Below are 19,137 nucleotides of genomic sequence, written 5' to 3' on the forward strand. Positions count from 1 at the left end.
TCGCCATCGTCTGCCGCAGTTGTTTTGCTTTAGACCTCCTCTCCGCGCCACTCCTCTCCGCTTGCTCCAGGATGCTCAGGCTCATCCTCATCCTTATCCTTAGCCCCCCACTCTTGCTCATTTTTTATTGTGTTTTGGCATTACGCCAAATGTGCAAAGCCAACAAAATACCAAAAGATTGCACAATGCACCTGCCCTTGGAGCGGCGCTTTGGTTTACTGCTCCTTTGGCATCCAATCCGGCTAGTCGGCTCATGTCCTTGTGGCTCCCACTGGCCCCACCTCTTCTGTCCTTCTGGGCTTCCCGACGGCCAGCGCATCGATGATACGGATAGCGATGCTGTTGCTAATGTGCCTGCCGCCTGGAGAGACGGTTACTTTGATGATCCCCCAGCAGCGGCTGCTGGGAGTGCTCCTTCGGGACTACTTTTATCCCGCCTAGGTGCCACTCCTCCTTCTTAAGCTGTTCGCGTGCACTGCCGTATTGGAACATTTTGTTATGCTGTCAGAATCAGACTTGCCTAATTCATTAACTTTGGAGACTCCTTTGTCAAGCAGATCAAGGGGCTTTTTGCCCCCGTTTGCACCGAAGGACTTCATGCGTGTCAGCAGCGATGCCATCTGGAGGGCAGGTCCGTCACACATTATTATAATTATCGAGCAGGCTGAATGGTTCATCCATCGCCATCCTGCTGTGGGGTATAGAGACTAAGTGGACACTGAGGTGAACGGCAATCAAAGGAATGGAGGGCATAGGGGGATCGGCCGACAGACCAACCGACCGGAGCACTTGCAAAGGCATCTGTTCCGTTTCCGTGTGGGTGGCTGGGCCCCATCTGCATCGGTGGTATCGGTTCCACTGCGGCGGCAAGTGCCCGGGCAACGGTAAGTAGAAATTTGCGTCAATAGGATTGTTAAAGAGGCTTAAGTTAAATGGGAAAACTTCCGAATCAATGAACCGCAAATTGCATGCGAAATGCCAAAACGAAAATGTCGCCGGCCGTCCAACTGAGCAGTGTGTGCACGAGTTTGCGTGGGTGTCCCGCCAGGAAGTGTGTGTGTGTTGGTCTGGGTGCTGGTGTGGGTGTGCCTGAGTGAAGTGCGGAAGGAGTGAAGTTAACTGAAAATGAAAATGAATCTGAAACTGAAACCGGGCTAAAGTCGCCAGCCAAATAAACAAGCAAGCGCGTCGCAAAAAAGGATTTACACAGACCCGGAATCCTTGTGTCCATTTGCAAGTGGCGTCTTACTTAGATAGTGTCTTCGTGTGTCCACAAGGACGTGGCAATAAGATATCTTCGGTCACTTGCGACCGCTTGTAAGTCCGTTCGTCCGTATGGGAATCGAATCCTGGAGTCTTCCAACTCAGTCACTGGGGATGGGGGGCAGCAGAGCATTTCATAACTACGGCTCGATGGTCCTAGTCCTCCCATCGTGCCAATGCCAATTTCACTTCTCTCGACGGATTCAATTTCGCGAGGCATTCTCGCTGGATCGGCTGGGCCAAGATTTCTGGGCGAGAAGCGTCTTCCCACGAGTTGCAGGCCTTGCTGCACATACTCGTGCTAATCTGGCTGGCGGAGACGTGATTCCCTCCTTGCCGAGTGTGTGTGTGTGTGGGTGGCAGTGGGATTGGAAATGCGAGTGGGTATGGGTAGTGGGGAGTAGCAGTGGAAGTGGCACTTGAGCAGGCCGGCGACGTTTGTCTGTGTATTATCCTTGGTAATGCATGCAAAGATGCTGCAAAGTAGCTTAATACTTTATGCTCGCAATGAAAAGCCTTTTTACGATCGCATTATGCTTGTACGTACTTATATTTCACTAGCTGTATCATGCGTCTATTCGATACACATCCACATCCACCCCTCCTATATTCATATTCACTTCCATATCCATATCCGTGCCCAGTCGAGGGTATTCCGGGCATCTGGGAATGGGTATGGGGATGGGTCTGGGCATGGGTATGGGTATGGTGATGTGGATAGAGATATGTTTGTGCGATTGGGGGAGTGTGCTCGCATTAACTTGTCCTGGGCTTCGCCGGCGCAGTTCGTTTTCGCAACTTGTAGCCGTATCGCACTTTACAGCAGGGTGCATGTTGAATGTTCGGCATGGCACCATGTCGTATGAGTGATATCTGCAGTACGTAAACTATGCAGTAAATAAGTTTATTATCACCCGGCTTGGCTCGAATTTCCGCTGGCTGCTTTAGATTTTATATTGGGCCACCCTTCACTGGTCCTCCTCCTCTGGCACTGGCGATGGTACTGGTAATGGTCTTGGTCCTGGTACGGCTATGAGACACTGGTACTTGCAGTCTTGTTGCAGTTCCAAATCCATTTTATACCCCAGCTGATCCAGTTCGAATTGCCCTTGGTTCCGCTGGGCACAGAGGGCGAGTTGCCGTCGAGTGGCCACGTATTTACATGGCCAGTGGAAGTCCACAGACGAACTGAATATTCTCAGTTCTCCGGACGGAGCAATCGGTTTTGTCCTTTTGCTTCCCTTTGCATTGTTGTAATTATTTTGCCGGCGCTACCGCTTCTAATTAATACAAATGGTTTGATACACAATAAAGATATTTCAACTTGGCTCGTTACTGGTCGTTGCCGCCCCCTTGCGTCCTTGCTGCCCTGCCCGTGTGTCCTCGTTGGAGAAAAAAGTTTTTCCATTTCGGAAAGTTTTTATTTTGTGATGCTGCGCTGCCTGATTCTGCTGCTCCTGCTGCTTCTGGTGGCCTCCAGTTGCACTGACTATGCCCACGACTACGACTGCGACTATGACTACCACTGCCCCACCAGACCACTCAGCTATCTCCTTTGTTTTGGGGCTTTTGCTTTTGCTCTCGCTTTGGTACTCTGTGCTTTCCTCTTCGACGTCGCAACCAACGTCATCACAATCACAATCACCATCACCATCACCATCACCATCACCATCATCATCATCATTTGGCCGTCTCGTCTGCTGCTTGGCTTATGCTTTGTACCCTTTTCGAGGGTATTCCAATTTGGAACACTTGGTGAGCCAATTTCTGTGACATTTAAGCAGAATTTGCTTATTTGATCTGAAATCACGCAAATGAAAACTGGCAGATTCAATGGGGATTTGTACCCACTTTTGGACACCTTCGATCACCAAGGGTATTCCCTGTTTCGACCTTCTCAAGTCGACTAAGTGCCCATTGCTCGGCGGCTTCTGTATCTGTTTTAGTTTCTGTTTCTGCGTCTTCATCAACGTGCATTGTTTTTGTGTAATTTTGCAATAAACAGCAAAACAATTTAAAAAAAGGGCTGTCGACAAAGCAAAGGATGTAACGTTTTGCCAAGTGGAGCGACACTGAGCCAACCGCAGCACTGAACGAATAGGCATCGCTAAAAACCCAGTTAAAAAAGTTGCGTTCGACCTTCGTCCTGTGCCCATCCTGCCCCCATCCTGTGCCCCTGCTTGGCCTCCTCCTGTTGTGCGACCAGCCAACTGCTCATCCGCCACTTTTGCAATGCCCCATGCTCCAGCCTGCAATGTCCCCATCCTTGGTGCCCTTATCAGCCTGCCAAGGGGAAATACTGTTGGTGCGTTTGTGGATGGCAATTGTTATGCCTTCATTTAATATGTGTACTGGACTGGACTGGGTGTTGAGTGTGGAGCTCGGAGCTTGGAGCTTGCTGGCGGCCCAGTTAATTTGTTATTGTTAGTGATTGCTTCGGCGGAGCATCGCACAACTCCCTTATTTGGGTATCCACTTTCTAATTGAAATGTATTTGGAAAAGTTTGCGTTCAATTTGCATTAAATTCCATTTAAACAAGCCTCGAACTTGTGGGCCTGCTCGGACCGAGGTTCCATCTGCCCGGCTAAGGAGTAAAGTGCCGAATTAAAGTGGCCGCAGCGTAAAAAACGAATGAACTGACGAATTTGAGGAAGGACTAGGAACTAAGCCAGCTTAATGACCACTCATTACCGCTAATTGATTTCAATTAAATCACGCCCGCCCAAAACGACTCCACTGAGAAGGAATTGCGGCTGTTCGAGCCACAACAACTTAAACAACAATTACAAAAATAATCAGGAAACAGATCCGGGTACAACAATGGAGCCACCGAACAGCCCCTTCCACAAGCGAAGGAGGAAATGTCTGAAAGCAAAACAAGCTCAAGCTAACACGAAGCTGGCTGAAGTGATTGTATGTGCTCCAACGCCTCAAGTGACCAGCTCGGCACTGGGCTTCGCTCGCTGGCAGGACTTGACGGTGTCGAAAAGGATTGCCCCGGCGCACACGACGAGCGACCACATAAAGCGGTCATAAATTAGGGCATCTTTAAGCGAATCCAACCCCCAGCCGACGAGCCCGTGTCCGTCGCACTGGCCACTAACAAGCCAACGTAACAACTTTGACTTGCTAACTTGATGAAAACGCCGACACTGGAGCAGTGTTCCAAGCTGTGCTGATGCGGACACCAGCCTTCAGCCATCCGCCATCAGCTGGCTGGGTGACTCAGCAGCTTCCACTCCATCCACCGGCTGCGAAGATTTTCGGATAAAGTTAATTACAGCTCATTGGGAATGCGCTGCTCGCCGGCGAAACTTGAAAAGCTGCCTCGGCCAAGTTCATGTCCTCGTCCTCCGACTTTGCTTCCGTCCGCAGATGCTCGATGCTGATGGAGCAATTAACAATGAAACAACACTCTCTAATTGGATGAAACGCTTTGCAAGTTCTCCGCTATCCGTTATGCTCCGCTTAATAGCTGCTCCGAGTTCTGTTCCCAGTGATGGGCCATAATGGGCCGGTCATGTCTGCCTGCGATCTATTCCTATCAGGCTGCGAATATTCAATGGAGCGGCGTGTGAATAATTTAAAATCAAAGCAGGGCAGAGCCTCGCGTTTAGATTATCAGCTTATCGAGTGCTGAAAGAAAAGCTAACTAACTCCCTCGATTATCCTTAGCCCCACCGTACGCACCTACCTACCAAGGGATCACATCGGTTTCCCTATCCGATTCCGGGTTAAACATATTTTTGTTTTGCTCCCGTTTGAGGTGGGCGATTGGCCGCATTGCTTTCCGTAACGAAGCTAAAATAATGTTGTTTAATTAATCAAAGGGCTGAGGTTGCCTCTGCCACGCAGACAAAAACATCCAATTTGCTTGTTAATTGAAAACAATTAAGCTGGCCACGGGCTCCTCCACATGCATTCTGCAGCCATCGCATCAGGTGCAGCCTCGCCTGCATCGGGGGCAGGCGAGGATTCGGCTGCCCCATGCCACCACCCATGCTCCTCCGGAACTTTTCTATTAGACTGTTGGCGTGGCTTGGTCGCTGCCTTTTAGCTGACTGGGGGTCGCATTTTTCGAGGCAGTTCCCATCGCTTTCAATAGTTTTGCAGGACTACGCCAACCACGCAGTCACTAACAACAAATTAATACAAATAGTCTGCAGTGGTCTGGGCCATAGATTACACTTTCGTAGACAGACACTTGCTCGGCCAGTTGGAGCAGGGTAGTCTTTGGTTTTCCTCGGCTGCACCAAAAGAAACCCTTCGTAATAGTTTAGTTTAGTTAGTTGGGATCGTTAGTTGTACGAAACAGTGATTTTATGCCTGTGTGATGATAAAAAATCTTATTTAAGGTATCTATTTTTGCAAAACTTTGATTTTCTCTCAAAAAATAAACGGTTTTTTGGTCATAAAAATATAAATAAATATCCAAAAATGGAATGTAATACATCGTTGAATTCGTAATAAAATTCCCCGTCAGATGGCGTTCAAGGTTTGAAATGATGAATTTTTGACATTTTTCGCAAAAAATGATGATGTTACACCTTACAAAAAATGCGAAATTTCGAAAAAAAAAAAAATAATTTGGATTAGTGATTGGGATCGTTAATTGGTATAATAATAATCACAAAAAGGTGATTTTTATGCCTGTGTGATGATTTTCAAGAAAGTTATGATAAAAAATTTAACTTAAGGTACCTATTTTTGCAAAACTCTGACTTTCTTTCAAAAAATAGCCGGTTTTTTTGGCACTTAAATGTAAGGGATCCTCAAAATATTGAATGTCAATACCTCAGCGGACTCGTAATAAACTTTCCCATCGGATGGCGTTCACAGTTTAAAATGTTAAATTTTGGCAATTTTTCGCAAAAAATTATGATGTTTAAAAAATGATTTTAAAGAATGTTATGATTAAAAGTAACAGTTGAGGAACCTTTTTTTTTACCAATCCTGATTTTCAGTCCAAAAATAAGTGGGTTTGCCTTCATAAAAAGATAAAGACAAATATATATCTAAATGCGGAATGTCATATCAATATATACGCAATATATTACGATATTACCCCTTATGCATAATCGAATAAGGGGTAGAAAGCGGTCGATTCCGTGCGACACCGGAGGTCACCTCTCCAGCATCGGTGGCTGTAGCTATCATCGCCCAGCCTCCTGGGAAGTTGTGCCTTCTACTCGACTTGAGCTGGACGAGAGCGGCTAATACGCTTTAAGTATGCGGACAAAGGAGCTCTGCGGCGACCCCCACTGTAGTAGTAGTAAATTATTTATTGGTATATTTGGCTTTTGAATGGAACACTTACGGAATATGGGGTGGGAGGCGAAAGTGAAAAAGTTTTAATAGAATTTCTTGTTTGATATCCTCTTTGCGAACAGCTTTGTCTGCTGCGACCTTCACATCCAATCCCATCCTTGCTCCCAGCACACATCCAATCCCTATTCCAATTCCAATCCCTTCCTCGATTGCGATCCCAATCAACTTGAGTCCCGCCATTCGGAGCGTTAGTTACATTGTATCCTCGGCTTTGTTCGACTTTCCAGGATGTGGGTGTCTATTTGTTCGCACCTAATGTTTTGTTATTATTGCCCTCCAAGTGTTGTGTCCTCAGTTCTTCCGTCTGAGCTCTGGTGGTCCCAATTCCCCTGCACTTGAGCAGTCATCCAGTTCTGAGGCCACTGGCAGCTCCATTGCAATGCATTGGCGGCTGGGCGGATGCGGATGATTTGCTTAATCCAATTACATAATTAGCCCAACTACTCGTATGCGCCCAATAACCAATAAAAACAAACAAATGCTGTTAAAAATGCAGCCGGTGTAAACGCGTTTTTGTTTCGATTCAGATTCAGATTCGGATTTGGATTTGGATTCGGATTTCGAGTCTTGTTTGTCAAACATTTGATTTGATTTGAACTGGGCAAAAGTGCGCTCGAAACACACGCACCTACGCACACACACTCAATCTGGAGGGCAGCCGAAATGTGGCGTTATAATAATTTTCATTTGCAAAATTTACACATGCATAATTAATTAGTATCAAAAATTTAATACTCACACTTTGAATCTGCTTAAATATTTACACTTCGTGCCAAATTTGTATGCAAATCGCTTTGCTACAGACTGACAATAACGAGCACCCTCACACACACACACACACACACACATAGTCGCACGCACACAGGCACACCGACACTAGCACCCATTCGCACCCACACACTGTGAGTGCCACCAACATACACACACACACACAGGCACACGCGAAATGTCAGACAATTAAAAAAGCATACTGCGCGGGGCACTCGAATAGGACTCAAGTAAGTAAGTTACATATGTGATAGAGCATTCATAAAAATAATGGTTAGTTTGACAGCCTGTTTGCATGTTTATCATACTTATTACATATTATAAGATTTCTCTAATTGTTAAGTTTTCTTTTTAATCTATCTGAAAATAGTTAACAAACTGGTAGAAAGATATAGAATCCATATATTTAGCATGCTACATTCCGTTCCTAGTTATATGCTCTCCACTGTCTGCCGCCAGTGTTCGGCAAACAGAATCGAAAACGGGTTGCCTGCCGCTGGCGTTCCTGTCGTTCCCATCCCGCCCATTCCGACCACCACCATCCTGGCCATCCTGCCCATCTAGAGCCAGCCAGTGGCGGGGGTTTTTAACAGGGCGATTGGTCTGCGGATGGGTGGACTGATGGTTGGCTGGCCCATTCGAGGGAAGGATGGGGTAGAGGGCTGCTGGTTGATTGTTGTTTCTGAAAACCCTTTTGGTGTTTGCATTTAACGAACAGGGCCACAACGACACAGTGGCTAAAACAACAATAGAGCCAATATAACAGCCGTGATGGGATGAAATGGGCAGGGATCGGGATCGGGATGCTGCGAAGGATTCGTGGGCAAGGCTGGAGGGGAGCAGTGGCAGGTCTGGCAGTGGAGCTAATAAAAGGCTCGTTACAATGAAAACAAATCAAATCGCAGGCCAAGCCATCATCCGCCCGACCAAAGCGAATCCCAGCGAAAATGAAACACGGCTAACGAATGCCACCGCCAAACAGGAAGTAGTTTGAATTTCCGGTGTCAGTGGGAAGCCCCCTTTCCACTGGAACATCCCGCCATCCCGCTATCACGCCATCCCAACATCCCGGCATCCCAACATCCCACATCCACACATCAGGCGCTGCTTTTCGCCTAAATGTTCAAATTGATTACCGTAGTGGGATGAGCTGCTCGTGGCGAAGCCTTTGGGAGGATGATGAGTGGCTGGGAGGTTGGGTTAGCCAGGCGGTGCTCGGGGATCAGCTCAGCCTCACTTTGCAATGCCATTAAAATGTATTTACAAACGCAAATTGATAGAGATTTCGGTGGGCTCTGCCCGGCCGGGGGTCTGGCTGGCTGCTTGGGGGTCTGGCTGGCTGCTTGGACCACCGTTGGTAATGGTGGTCCTGGTGGATCGACCGTGCCTGCGGTCGACGTGTTGGCGTTGCAGCTTAGCCGTCGATTTGTCAGCAGGCGCGAGTCCCTCTGCGCGGTGACTAAGCCGCTTGTACGGCTCGGATTTGGATTCGGACTCCGTCCGGCTGAACCACCAGGCTGGTGAGCTTGGAAGAAATTCCAAGATGAATTAAATTGGAGCTTGTTTTGCCCACTTGATGACACACATCCCATTCTCAGCTCACTTCGGCGTCACCTCCGGGTCACCTCTGCGCACTGGATTCACTACGGATGGCGCTCCGCAATCAGACAACTACGATGTCAAGTTTAACTGCAATTATTCTCAAATGAACTTCCCTTGAAATGCAATTTAAGGCATGTGTCTAATATATGCAAACAATTTACGGCCGGGGGCGCAAGAACAGCAGCAGCAGAGCGGGCCAGGACATTCCAGGGACAGGACAGGACAGGACAGGAACATGTGGACATGTGGGGCAAGGGACACAACAATGCTGAATCAATATGCAGAAGAACGAGGGCGCTGACGAGCCAACTTGGTAAACAAGAAGCGTGACAAAATGATAAAGTGTCGACTCCGCCACGAGGCCAAGGAAACAACAACTTGTTGGCAGGATGGGTATGGGTATGGGTATGAGAATGGGGATGGGGATGGATGTTAACGGAGGCCCAGGCTGGGCAGGACGTAGGAGCAGAGTGGAGCAGAGCCGTGGCAAAGTGAGCAATAAACATACGCGATTAAATTCATTATGAACACTCGAACGGCACACAATACGACTGTGAAATGACAAACCTGATTGCGAATGTCTGAATGTCTGTAAGCATGTCTCTGGTGTGGTCTTGTATGGTATGGTATGGTATGGTATGGTATGGTCTGGTCTGGTCTGGTCTGGCCGCCTGCCTCTGGGCGAGATGGTGTAGTCAGCTGGGGCTTGTCCCTCGGAGTCCCACATCAATTCAGCATTGTTTTGTCGTCTGGCGCCGAGGCAGACCTTGCTTGGAGCCTGAACGGGTCCTACCTACTCTGAGAACGGGACGTTCGTGACTTGTGTGGCTGAGGACTCTTCCATCGTCTCCGGCTCCTGACTCCTGGCTTTTCCCACGTACTTTCTGTGCCAGTGATTGGAGTGTGCGTGTGCGATTACTAATTGCATTGCTGATATCAAATCAACATGCTTTCGCACTGATTTCTAGCCAAGATTCGTTCGGGCACGGGCTTGGGACATGGGCCATGGTCACCTGGCATCCAGAAGGCCACACGATATCAGGAGCAGTCCCAGGCCGTTGGCAGACAATTGGCTGCCCCTAATTGGTCTAATCAACAGTTGGCGAGTGCCCAAACTAACCAACGCGAATTGTTGCATATTGTCTTCGCTGCCAGATGCGTATGCCCTGTGGCCGGTTACCGGGCGGGGGAAGAATCCTCGGCGGTGATGCGATAATTGCTGTCACAAACAGTGGATGTGGATCTGCATCAGCATCTGCCTAACCATAAACCGTGCGCCCACCCAGCGGCAAGTGCGTTTGTGTGCACGTGTGCGCGGGTAATGGCGCGGCATGCACCACAATTCGCCATTCACCATTCGCCATCGTCATGGCCTCGTTTGGCCATCGTCTTTGCTGCCTGCCTTCACATCCACATCCCCATCCCCAACCCCATTCCCATTCCCATTCCCATACACATCCACATTCACATCCATGGATGACAGGTCATGCCCGCTGGTTTTAGTCAATTTTGGTTTGTCGTATGCAGGCTCGGAGGTTTGCAGCCTGGCAGGTTAACTAGTTGTACCAGCCGGCTCACCGACCAGCACCGCTAGGATATCCCTGTGACCAGGAGCATCAGCAGCAACAGCGTCCACACGGACTGTGTGCCTAGGGGGCAGGAGTTCTCAGTGATCCAATCCCGGAAGTGGTAGACATCGGTGTAGATCCCAGCCGAATCAGGCTCGCCGCAACCCATGCCGAAGGACACGATGCCCGTCACCATGTTGTCACAGATGAGGGGCCCGCCCGAGTCGCCCTGACAGCTGTCCACATCGGAGTCATGCTTGTCATTGGCGCAGAGCATGCCCGCGTTGGACCAGCCCAGCAGCTTTTCGCAGAAGGTGTCCGGCAGGATCTGCATATCGCCGTTGACGGCCTCATCTGGCAGTGGGCCGAACTGCGGAAGGAAATGGGAGCTTAAGGACGCGAAGTTCCACAAGTTACTCCGTAATCGATGCTCACCTGAATGACCGTGCCCCAGCCGACGATGGAGCACTGGGCTCCGGCCACCGGAACCTTGTTGTACAGAGGTATTTTGGCAACGGCATCACCCAGACTGAGATCCCCCTCCAACAGGATCAATCCAATGTCGTACTTCTGCGACTTGCCCTTCTTGTACTTGGGATGCGGCAGTAGCTCCTCGGCCTCAATTATCTGCGTTGTACTGCTCTTGAGCAGCCTCCTTGGCGTCCCGGCGACGACCATCAGCTTCTTGGCCTTCAGCTTGCGCCGACTGGTGGAGTCCACTGATCAGCACTGATCCCCATAAACACACACACTGCACCTGCCGCTACTCACTTGCTGAACATGCAATGGGCCGCCGTGAGAATGGCCCGCTCGCTGAAGATCGTTCCCGCGCAGAAGTGGTTATCGCCGAAGAACTTCTTCGGCTTGCCCATGCGCAGCGAAACCGTGTACTTGACCAGGTCGTTGGTGTCCGGGCGATAGCCACCCGTGATCAGGAACTGAAAGTCCGAAGGTCGGTCCTGCCTCTGACTGGGCGCCGAATGCATCTGGCCCGCCTGCGATTCCAAGCTTGACTTGGCCCTTACGGAAATCAACAGTATGTACACAACAAATTTTGACGGACACATTTCGAATCGTTTTCCAATGGAAATCTGACACTAGAGTGACTTACGTGTGTACATGTAGGAGTATTATTTTTCGATGAAATGGGGCCAGAAGCGGAGTCCGGGAAATGGACGCACTGTCGCTGGAAGATAGCGTTTGGCAGCCATCTGATAGCTGATGAAAAAGTCTCCTTCATAAATAACTGGCTATCACAAGTGTGCGTGTGGAGTGCGGAGTGTGGAGCAACAGGAAGCGTTTTTCCCTTTATCCCGGCTGCGAACTGCAGTCGCTGTAGTCAAGTCAGCCCGGCCGAAACGGAGCCCCACGACCATGTGCTTATGTACATGTGTACTTTCCGCAGGCAAGTCGAGTTTTTACCCTGCACACTAAGTAGTTGGTTGTTTCATGTCACTTAGGGATGCCTCCCTCCAAGAGTCCTGTGTGGCGGGCACTCGGCGGCCTGGGGTGAAGGTGTCGACCGGGCCGTTATCATTAATTTGCAGCCTGCTTTTTGCAATAATTTACAAGACGCTCCCCTACTCCCCTTAGACTTGGCCACCCAGCCCAGTTCACCCTTCTGTGGTGGATGGTTCCAGTAGTCAGTCGAGCAGCAGGCGACCTCAAGAAACCCGAGCAGCGAGCACACTGGTGCCGTGGCACTTGTGCATATTTATAGCTCTGTAACCTATTTGCTTCCATCCAACTTGGGTTTGGGCCCATTGTGCGGTGGCTGCCTTGGCCAAGTTTTTAAGTTGACTTGTCATTTCGCCCGCTTACTAAAGACAAATTTGTGCGGCAGAACAAAAAATGGTGCCCATTTCTCACCCTGCGACCCACTTCTTCTGACCACTTCCCACTTCCGACTTTACGCCTGTGAGTGGAGCTTGGAGCTTAAGGGTGTAGGCGAATTCGAGCCAGCTCCACATTTTTAGTCGGCAATTAAAAGCACTGCGTGCGTGTGTGTGTGTGTGTGGGTAAGAAATGCCAAAACACCGAAATTTATTCGATGAGCAGTTGGCGGCAAATCTGAATCGGATTTCGAGACGAGGGGGCAGCAGGGCAGGAGTAGCAGCTGCACAAGTTCCCCAGGAGCCCAGGTGGGTGGTGATGGGCGGGGGAAGGCAGCCGGAGCAGTTGTCACCGGCCAAACAATTATGGCACCTGACTGCCCTCAGATAGCAGACCGCCAGACAAGCCACACAGACGTGCACAGACATGCAGAGACGTGCGGAGACTTGCACGGACATGTGCTCTTCGTATTACTTATCGCCACAGACGATGCCGAGCATTGATTATTGTTGCCTTTTGCAGTTTTAACTAAAACGCACTCGGTCGTGGAGCTGTGAAGTTGCGGAGCAACTGCATCCAGCGCTGGGCTATGGTAATCGTAATCCCCTTGGCCATCCACACCCCCCTCCCTGCATTTGTTTGCATACATTGATTGAATTTGTTTACGCCATTAAATTTGCAAATTGCTATCGGCAATTTTGCATAAACTGCAGTGTAAGACTTTACCGCATAACCCCTCCCCCGCCACCGCCAATGCTCCATTGTCCGGGGCCCGTCCGTGTCGGTGGCTCCGGCAAGGACAAGGCCAGCGCCGACCATGCCAACCCTCGTGTGAGTCTGGCGTTCGAGTCATTAACTATTCATATGGCAGACCGAGCAGCAGACCAGCAAACCAACAAAGCAGCAGGCAGCACGGGCCAGAGCCACTTGATGACACATTTGATTCCGCCTGTCAACGGCCGACAGCCATTGCAAGTCCGGGTTAGTCCGGGGTAATTGTCGCCACTTCAGTATCCAGTATCCAGTATGCAGTATCCAGTATCCAGTGTACAGTATCCAGTGTACAGGATCCAAGCAACAGACTGCAGACTCCGGAATCCAAAATCCGGAATCCGGACTGAGGACTTTGGCTGTTAGCTGTTAGCTGTCAACTAAAAGCCCTCAGCCAGAGCGAGCCTTGCGCAAGGATTCGGGACTCAGCCGGATGAAGCTAAGTGGGCTTGATATCCGGTTGACCTTCGTCTGATTCGCATTTAACAGGCATAAACTGTGCTTAAGCCGCCGCGAACCGGGTAGTCGGGGGACTGGAGTGGAGTGGAGTGGAGCGGAGTGGTGGAGCGCTGCATGGGAAATGGAAATTGAAATTATACCACCCGCGGGGAACTTTTGCACTGTGATATAGCCCCGGACTGGGAAATCGAACTGCGGATGGCTTAAAGACTTCATGTGCGAGAATTTAAAAACCGATTCGATTCGGCTTGGTGCGATGCTGATGATGGTGGTGATGATCAGGTGGCAGTGGGCCAGGAAGGCGATATATTTACATTAGCCCGGCACAACCCACTTTAACTTGTGTGGCCCCTCAAATTTATGATAAAAGTTGTGGGTCACGCGAGGAGGAGCTGTGGCCCAGCACTCGATATTTCAGTATTTCTCATTTCGAACTCCATTCGGGTCAGGCTCTGAAGGTCAGCGATGGCGTACTGGATGGCGTGGCTGTGGAACCATCCGATCTCTCCATTTGATTCGACCATTAGCTCAACTTGGGAATCCTGGGCATCCTGGGCATCCTGGGCATCCCGGGCATCTTGGCTGCTGCAAATTACTTTTCCGCTCGAAAGGAGCAGAGTAATGAGCATAATCCTAATTATCCCTGTCATCGTTTCGCTCCGGCCAGAGTCGCATGGCCATCTCTGCGAGGACGCGGCTGTGGCCGCCGTGATGTGCCTGCAGCTCTGCTCTGCAGGCACAGTGTCCCACCTTTGGGGCATGCCGTGCTCTCCTGCGCTCCTTGCTTAATTACATTTTTCCCCTTCCCCCGGTCCCCCCTCCATCAGCCTCCCGGCTGCCCCTGTGATGCACTGTGGAATTTTTCCACGGCTGATTGAATTTGGAAATGCTGTCGGCTGCACTCCAAGTTGGCCTCGTCTCTGTCCGCCAAATTACATTAGTTGCCGGGCAATCGCGGCTTATCTTATTAAGAGCGGTCATAGATACGCGCCCGTTGCCACTTGTGGCCAGAGCCACAATCCACCCAACCGAAGGGCGAATCGACAAGAAAGGCTTCATAAACCATGGGTGCATGCTCCTAATATGTCTATATTTTCCAAGCGCTGCCTTTGCCAGTGACAGAAGTCAGAAGTCAGCACACAGCACGTTCAATCTGAAATAAGTTTGTCAGGCGGGCGGCTGGATATCCTACACGGGATAGGAAGGGGGGCGTCGACGCCACAAAGTGGCTTATTATAATTTCCAAAATAAACTAAATGTATGCTCTGGTTACCCGCTTGTCTGTCTAAAAGTGAAAATAATATTGTAGTTGAAATATAAACATTGACGTGCGCCGTGCGTGTGTGTGTGTGTGTGTCAGTGTCTATGCCGCTGTCTGTGTGGGTGGGTGGATGGGTGAATGTGCGCCGCGGCACGTGGTCACTGGAGGGGTGGGGCTGCCACTCCAAGCCGGAAAACGAAAAGGGTTCAATTCCCCCACCCTCTTCTGGCTGCTCGGTGCTGGATGGCAGACAGTTGGCCGGCATTCAGCATAAGCATATTAGGCGTCGCCATTCGGCGGTGGGTGGTGCTTTCGGAGCTGGGAGTGCTGTGGAATGGAATGGAAAGTGGGGTGGGGTGGAGTGGAACTGGGGCGACACTAAAACGTGACGTTGAATCCAATGCGATGCTCAAGCGTGTGAAAATACCAGAAAGACGTGTTGCTATCAAATGGTTCGGATGCCTCTCTGTCGCTCTGCATCGGCAATGGAGCGCTTGGCGCGTGTGCTCTTGGCCGCCAAGCGTATTTATGGCGCACTCGTAAGTTAACAGACAGCGGAAGTGATACATCAAGGACACACACACACTCGCACACCCCGACGCACACACACACATCATTGGAGCGCACGTCCGTGAGCGATTCGTCTTTACACGTTTTAAATTAATCCCGAAGTTACTTAACCAACAGTTTGAAACTTCATCCACTGAAGGATTAGAAACAGAAACCGCACTGCCATAACCAAGTGAAAGGACTCCGCTGATTTGCCTTTTGGCGGTGCCCCGGCCATCGCCGACTCATGGAATCAGGGTCAAATGCTGGGGGCATCGTTGGACCCAACTTTATGCTCGGTTGCCTGATCAATTAAATCTCCTGCCCGGGCGTGTCCTTCGTCGTGTCATCCTGCCATCCTGTCATCCATCTGCTCCCTGGATGGGGGCGTGGCTGGGTTCATCATATGCGGACGGCTGCTCCACCGATTGCTTGGCCAAGCAGGCCGCCACCATCGTCGCCACCGACACCGTTCCACGTCACTGCCAGATGACTGGGACTGCCCCTAGCTCACACTGTACACAATATCAAGATTAGCGCCTAATGTCCCTCCACTCCACTCCTCCCTCCTCGTGCATCTGCTTGCGAGTGTGTGGGCGGTCGTTTGGGTCCGCATTCCAGGACCACCTTCGCCTGTCCTTTGGGCTCGTGCTCCATGGGCGTTGGTGTGGATAGTGGTCGCCCTGCTTCTGCTGCCGGCAGAGGCAAAGGCAAAGGCAAAGGCAAAGGCAAAATAAATTACCACTCATGTTGTTCTTGGCTTGGCGTCGTTGCGGAAGGGGCGTTGGTCATTGTCGTCAACAAACATTTTGACACTTGCTCCGTAACCATAAAAGTCAGTCAGTGTTGGGGCTTAGCCAACTTTAAATACCTTTGGACAGATTAAAAGTCTCGTTAACCAAAATGTTTGCAGCTTTCCCAGAGAGTATGTGTGTGTGTGTGGGTGTTAGTCTGCTATTGTGTGTGTGTGTGTGGGGGGTCATCGTGTGCGAAAACTATCGCCATGCATAAATTGCTTATGGAAATGGTTTTAGCCCTGGGGGCTTCAGCTCGGATTTTGGGGCCACTTTTGCAGTCTGCAGACTGCATACTGAAAAATTACTGAGCATTATACTTGAGGGTCACTTTTAATTACTTTCCAGAAGGTCATCATTAATGAGTGTCAATGGATGCCTCTCTCTAGCCCCAGGCACATCCCCAGCCGGGCCCATATTGATCGACCCACTTCGAGAAGGCGCAGCAGTTCCCTTTAGTGCCTCTGAATGTGTCGGAAATTAAAGCAAAAACTTTTCACATTTGTCGCCCATTTTGCGGCTAGCCATTTGCAACTTTTGCGTAACTCGTCCTGGCCCTTTGTTTCTGTTTACTTCGGCGAGAACCAGGACCAGGACCTCCTCCACTGCTGTCAGCATGTGTTGCTCAACAATTTGCATGCGTTCGTTGTGCGGAGCAAGGTGCGCGCATAAGTATGCTACACTTTTCGAAGTTCCCCCCACGTCACTTTTCAAGTGGCGACCGAACAGGGAGCAGCTAGACATAATGCTCGGGTAATTGGCAATAGGGATTCCCTGCTCCATTGCTCGCTTCAACCGTTCACATCGTTAAATCACATCGCCTGCCAGGACACCACGCAGCAGGACACCACACGCTCACACTTACACACACACGCATGTGTGTGAGGCAATAATTTATGCGCGTTAAATTCTAACCGATTGACTTGTCCATAGGCAGCTGTTAGCCGCATCAGTGGTGGCAAGGTGGCTGGATGGCTGGATGGATGGGTGGATGGGTGGGATGGGTGGTTTGGCAGGCGGCACGCGAATTGGCTTTATTGCAAAAGTTATTTTTGCGGCGCGTTGTTGTTGAGGCGTTGTTATTGTAATTTAATAAGCGGCTAATTGTTGTTAATCAATTGTTTAACAGTTTACAACATATTGTTGCCGGTGGTGGTGTAAATTATTTGCATTATTTTTTATTGGCCGGCTAAATGTGGCTGTTGGTGTTGTTGTTGTTGCTGCAGCTCAGCGCGTTGTTTTTGCACGCGTTTTAATTGCAATTGTTATTGCAGTTGGAGCTGCAGTTGCAGTCCGCGCTGCGTTTGGTCTGTTATTACAATTACAATTCATTGTTGCCACGTCCGCCTCTGTTTGTCGAGTCTCTGCCTATCCTGCGCGGCCTGTCCGATGTATTCTGTGGTCATTGCAACGCCCTAAAGCGCATTCTGGACGGGATCGGGAGCTAGAGGAGCTAGAGTTGGAGTTGCAAGTGAGGAGGAGGATCATGGGCGGAGCAGCAGTGGCAACCTGACAGAGCTGCAGTCGGCGGCCGCAATTATTCTGTTGCTTTATTGTCTGTTATAATTAAATCATTTGATTTCATTGTTCGGATTTAACATTTGTGTGTGACGCCGTGCATAGCTCGGCACACACACACACATACTCACATGACTACACAGATATCTACACATACATACATAAAGTGCGTATTAAACTTTCACTATCTGGCTTTGCAGCACAAATTGAATTTTTTAGTATGTGAATGACTAGGCAAATAATCATACACACAGCCGCCGATGGAAGGGTGCGCGTAATTACTTATTAAATAACTCATAAATGTTAATATCGATACGATATGCACGAATTTTGTTTGCCCACCGCCGCTTTCGGCAATGCCATGTGTACCTTTGGGTCACGAGCTGCAAAAACATGGAAATTATCTTCCACTTTGGTTTACCCAGCGAGTCGCAGCTCATCGCGCGCCACGGCGTATTCCTATTCCTAATTTGCTGATGAAAAATTTGCACGTACTTAGGGCTCCTTGTCCTGGCATTACCTCGGCTCAGACACTAATGAAATAACCGTCGGCCTGGAGGGGAATGGCCTGGGATTTGGGATCCGGCACGGCGTCCGTCGGCGTGTGTGTGCTCCAATCTTGAGCGATAACAATCTATCTTTTGTCTAGCAGCGCTACGTGTCGTTGTCGTTTTCATTTCGTTGTTATTTCACAGGCGGGGCGGGCGAAGGGATGAGCGGCTGGGATGGCCGGAGATAGCAGGGGTCTGGTGGGGATAAGGCAAATTTATTTATACACCCAAATGAAGCAGTCGTGAGGAGAAGGAAGCGGGAGTAGAAGGGTCTTAAGTCCGAGCAGACATGAGTTACCGTTGCCAAATTAAACATCACCGACATACAATTTATGAAGCCAGACATTAAGTCGGGGGCCCGCAAGGAGCTGAAAATATACATTTCCTTGGGACCGTTGGGTCCTGCCCCCTCCTCCTGTGTGTGTGTGTGTGTGAGTGCTTGTTTAAAGCGAATTAAGGACATTACGTTTTACCGGCACTAATTCCTACATAACTGATGCTCATCCCTCTTACAAATTACAGCTGCCAGGCCAGAACGAGCTTGTGAAGATCCAGGGCTGGGGATCGACTCGAGATCCCCGGGATCCTCAATCAAACGGCTTGAAGCCGCCACAGCCCCGCATTGCCCTCCATACTTGTCAGTGTCAACGGGTTAAGTGGTCGTTTTGGCCTAACAAATTCGACACGGCCAATCCGAGTGCTGTAAGTCTGTAAGTTGATGCGAGTGGCACATGTGGGGAGACGCCGTGGGACGATGCGAGATGGAAGATGGAAGACGGAGCACGGCCACTGAAGCCACAATGCTTAACGTAATTACAAGTAGTTTTACGCTTGAGCTGAAGGCAACAGCAGGAGGAGAACATGGATGGGG

At 49.9% G+C, this 19,137-nt stretch overlaps 1 protein-coding gene across 1 annotated transcript; it reads right to left on the reverse strand.

Annotated features, from left to right (window-relative positions):
- Nucleotides 1–10,453: 10,453 nt before the first annotated feature.
- LOC6616021 (anionic trypsin-2) lies at nt 10,454–11,607 on the reverse strand. The gene is made up of 3 exons (XM_032725472.1): nt 11,302–11,607; nt 10,966–11,236; nt 10,454–10,900 (listed from the first exon to the last, which is right to left on the reverse strand). The coding sequence occupies exons 1-3, from the start codon at nt 11,595–11,597 to the stop codon at nt 10,553–10,555; spliced, it is 915 nt and encodes a 304-aa protein (XP_032581363.1). The 5' UTR covers nt 11,598–11,607; the 3' UTR covers nt 10,454–10,552.
- Between the last annotated feature and the right edge of the window lie 7,530 nt (nt 11,608–19,137).

This window comes from Drosophila sechellia, chromosome X, assembly GCF_004382195.2.
Source record: "Drosophila sechellia strain sech25 chromosome X, ASM438219v1, whole genome shotgun sequence".
Classification (NCBI taxonomy): Eukaryota; Metazoa; Arthropoda; class Insecta; order Diptera; family Drosophilidae; genus Drosophila; species Drosophila sechellia.

Bases quoted from the DNA above. Each gene is read 5' to 3' on its own strand.
- LOC6616021 (XM_032725472.1), bottom strand. From the start codon at position 11,597: ATGTGTCCGTCAAAATTTGTTGTGTACATACTGTTGATTTCCGTAAGG. The intron at 11,237-11,301 runs GTGAGTAGCGGC...GGACTCCACCAG, and splicing joins GCCCATTGCATGTTCAGCAA to TCGGCGCAAGCTGAAGGCCA. The intron at 10,901-10,965 runs GTGAGCATCGAT...TTCCTTCCGCAG, and splicing joins GCTGGGGCACGGTCATTCAG to TTCGGCCCACTGCCAGATGA.